Source organism: Acanthisitta chloris, unplaced genomic scaffold (genome assembly GCF_000695815.1).
Source record: "Acanthisitta chloris isolate BGI_N310 unplaced genomic scaffold, ASM69581v1 scaffold12185, whole genome shotgun sequence".
Classification (NCBI taxonomy): domain Eukaryota; kingdom Metazoa; phylum Chordata; class Aves; order Passeriformes; family Acanthisittidae; genus Acanthisitta; species Acanthisitta chloris.
In genome coordinates this window covers 1,717-5,491 of record NW_008673195.1, presented here as the reverse complement: position 1 = coordinate 5,491, position 3,775 = coordinate 1,717, and the positions used below count along the sequence as shown (strand labels likewise).

Sequence of the window (3,775 nt, the reverse complement as noted above, 5' to 3'; positions counted from 1 at the left end):
CTTGTGGGCTGATTTCCATACTGAGATTTTTCAGTCACATCATTTTTTAATGAGTCGGGAAAACATCTGAGCAATGAGAAACAGTCAGTGAGGACACCCAGCAACACGAGGTGCTGCACATGGCAGAATGAACACCAGGGTAGAGTCTGCACTCGTGAGACACAGATCTCTGGTGCACAGGGACTTACCTGCCTGAACTTCTGATAGATCACACCAAACTTGAATGTATTGTTGACTTCATGTTCATCATAAGACACTATCATCTGGGATGCCTGCAGGAAAGCAAAACACTGATTGTTTCATCTGGTAGCTCAAAACACGATGGCCAAAAGACCAAACCCATGGGCTATGGAACTGCTCCTCATGGTGGGTGGTGAGGAGAGCCTGTCAGAGCTGCAGGCCAGGTACAGCAAAGCCGGGCAGCACTGAGAGAGCAGAAGGGGAAAAGAAGCCAAATTCCCACATAATTAGGCCAAAAGTTTTCAACAGTGGCCCTGGGTGTGGTTCTCAGTGTCCCTGCAGACACGACTGACTTGGGCAGGTTACCTCACCTTGGGGTAAAGAACTGGGTTAAACTTCAGCCCGGAGGCATCGTCACAGAAGGCCTGTGGGCAAGGGGAAAGAGCAGTCAGTGCTGGGTCCCAGCCAAAACTTCACAGCAAGGCCACGAACATCTTATAAAGGAGCCAAATCCAGTCTCTGACTGCAGGAGTTCCCTGCTTCACATCCTCTCGCTGGGATGTTCCGTGGCCTGGTTGGCACCTGACTCTGGATGCAGCAAGACAAGTCCCAGGTCTCTCCACAGGACAAAGGTGGTGCCACCTTCACACCTCTTCCCCCAGGTATCAACCAGAGACCCACCTGGGAAACCAGCAGCACGGCCAGCACATAGGACCACCCAAACACCCCTTGACCTGAAAGCCCAGGCACTGCTGCCCAGTGCTACCTAACACCATCCAACACATCCCAACACTACCCAACACCATCCAATACATCCCAACGCTGCCCAGCACCATCCAACACATCCCAATGCTGCCTGTGATGCAGTGGCACTAGTTTTGCTACAGGAGTCTCAGCCCACTGCCCAGCACCATCCAACACATCCCAACGCTGCCTGTGATGCAGTGGCACCAGTTTTGCTACAGGAGTCTCAGCCCGGCTGGGCACTTTACCTTTGCAATCTGGGGGATACTTGGGAGTTTGCTGAGTCCTGCCAATGGGATCCTTTCATGCAACGTCTTCACTTTGGACCTAGCAAAGAAACAACAACAAGCAGACATCAGGGAGCATCCACAGCAAAGTGATGCTGGCTGTTGGGAAATGCTGCTGTACTGCATTTGTTGGGCCTGGTTAGTGAGAAAAGGCTCAACCTGTCTTCTGGTCTCTGCAGCTCTTAAAATATTCACAGTTTGGAGGGAAATGACACAATGGTTCAGACATGCTGAGTCCTGTCAGCTTAGAGAGGGATGGAGAGAGATGTGACTGGTGTTATCCCAGGGAGGATTAAACCCACAGAGGTTTACACTCAGCTCCAGTGGGTTTAGCAACAGATCAAAGTCCCACATCCATTATCGGGTTTGGGCAGTCCCAGCACAGAAACACAAGGATACTGCCACTGCCTCCCATCCCACCCTGAGCCCCTACACGTGCTGCCAGTCTGGCTCGAGGATTTGCTGTAGAAACAGCACTGAAGACTCTCAAAGAGGGAATATTTTGTTAAACAAAGCTTTTTTTTCCATACCTGAGTATAACCCTTAAATATTCTGTGCCATCTGTCTCCTCACATTTAACAGAAAGGATCAGATTTCCGAGACTGCTGGCTGTACAGTAGAAATTTAAATGATCCTAAAAATAGAGAGCAGTGTGTTAGTGGTGGGGAGGTAGCTTGCTGATGGCGAGGACACTGTGCTGACAGTCAGCTGCCACCCGACACGCTCCCACCCCTGAGGGGACACACTTGTACCCCCTCACTGGGACCAGGGCTGTAATCCCTCTCCCATGGACTTTAGCACCCTGTTCTCTGTGTGCTCAGAGGGCCAAAGAGGATTACAGGGCTGTGAGCAGGAGGGCAGGGGCTGCCATGCAGGGAGGCTCAGGGCTGGTGCCCCCCTGTGGCTGTGGGCCCAGTGGCCAAGGCCACGAGTGTGGCCATCACTGCCATGCTGGGAACCCACAGACCCTCCACTCCTTGCGAAGAGGGAAGTTGCAAAATTTCCCCATTTTTCTCACAATTTAAGACATTTTCTTGGGCAAGGGTGTGCAGTTTTCAACCCAATGGGGCAGGGGCACCCACCTTCCCCAGGAAATGCTTGCGGTAGGCTCTGGCCTCTCCCTTGCACTCCAGCTTGTAGCCAAAGGTGCTGGGGCTGAGGTTCTCCTCCTCCTCCTCACAGATGCTGCTGTCGGACGACGTGGGCGTGCCAAGGTTTTCTGGGTCTTCAATCCAGTACCCCCCGAACTGGGGCAGGATGATCAGCGGGTATGGGCTGCCCTTCTCCAGGATCTGCAGAGACACGTGCTGTGAGGTCAGGCAGGATGGGGGTGTGGGTGTGGGGTGCAGGGCTCACTGCCCCATGTCCTGCCCCCTTCTGCAGCAGCCCCCAGCCCTGGCACTGGGGGAGCACATGGTACCGAGGAAAAACAGCAGCCACAAAAGTGGGGAGGGGGAACATGCTTTGTGCAGGTCCTCTCAGAAACAGGTTTTCCCCCAGTTCCCCTGCCATGGGCAATTTTGGAAAGGCATTCACTGTAAGGCATTTGTGGGGGTTCAGGGCACTCACCTCATCGATGCTGGGGTATGGGATATAGTCTTCCTGCAAAAAGGAACCAAAACACCACCTATGACCAGATGGTTCATCCCTGCACACCCAAACCAGGGAGCACCTCCAGTGCCCACTCCCCGGTCCCTCCCGTCCCGTGCCCTGCACCAGGCGGTCACAGAGCGACGCTCTGTCAGATGAGGCCATGGTGGTGCCCCAGAGTGGCGCCACCGCGCTGCCCGGGGAGCCCTCCCTGCTCGGGGTCTGCAGGAAGCCACTGACACAGGATAAGTCCTGCCCAAAGCAGATTCTGTTATCGGTGCGACTCCCCACACTGTGGCAAACCCCAACCCTTTCACATAGCTGGACACTGAAAAGCACCAGTCTGGACATAAAGCTGGATTAGGGATTTACAGGCACCATGCTCCCATCTTTGCAATTCAATCAGTGCCTTGCTTTTAGATAACATCTAAATCCTTCCCAGCCCTTTGAGTGACTGTCTTTGACATCACATTAAACCTCTGAGCTGAGGGGGAACACTTGAAGGGATTCCCAAAAGCAACAGAATTCAACCAACCTTGTGTTTTTGGCTTCCAGACCTCTGTTCTTCCAGTTTTGGTGCCTGTTGGGACAAAATAAATAGACTGAATAACTGAGATGTTTTCACAAGCACAGGTGAAACCACGAGGGTATTTGCTGCACAGGTACAGCTCCGGCCCGAGCGGCTGGACGTGGGGTCTGTGCCCAGGACGAGCCTTCCAGCACGTAACACAGGGACCCGTGCGGGTTCTGCTGGGGACAGCCCATGGTACCGGCATGCATGCTGCTGCTCACCTGCATCTTTTCCAGCATTTCGAAGAATTCTGCCGACTGAAAGAAAGAAGGAAATCTCCTGTTCGATGACAGCAGACATAAAGCAAGCCAGCCCAAGTCACATCACGGCAGGGACTCAGAGCTCAGCATCACTGCCGCAGCTCCCCCTGCCAGCAGCCCTTGGCCCCCACAGCTCCCCAGCT

General features: G+C 53.6%; 1 protein-coding gene across 1 annotated transcript in view; it reads right to left on the bottom strand.

Moving 5' to 3' along the window:
- RAP1GAP2 (RAP1 GTPase activating protein 2) overlaps nt 1-3,629 on the bottom strand; it is a gene marked incomplete at both ends in the record, with an annotated part of 12,220 nt that extends 8,591 nt beyond the window's left edge. The window contains 8 exon segments of the mRNA XM_009074845.1: nt 189-272; nt 552-605; nt 1,173-1,251; nt 1,742-1,845; nt 2,294-2,503; nt 2,781-2,813; nt 3,337-3,381; nt 3,594-3,629. Coding sequence (XP_009073093.1) covers nt 189-272; nt 552-605; nt 1,173-1,251; nt 1,742-1,845; nt 2,294-2,503; nt 2,781-2,813; nt 3,337-3,381; nt 3,594-3,629 — 645 coding nt within the window.
- Between the last annotated feature and the right edge of the window lie 146 nt (nt 3,630-3,775).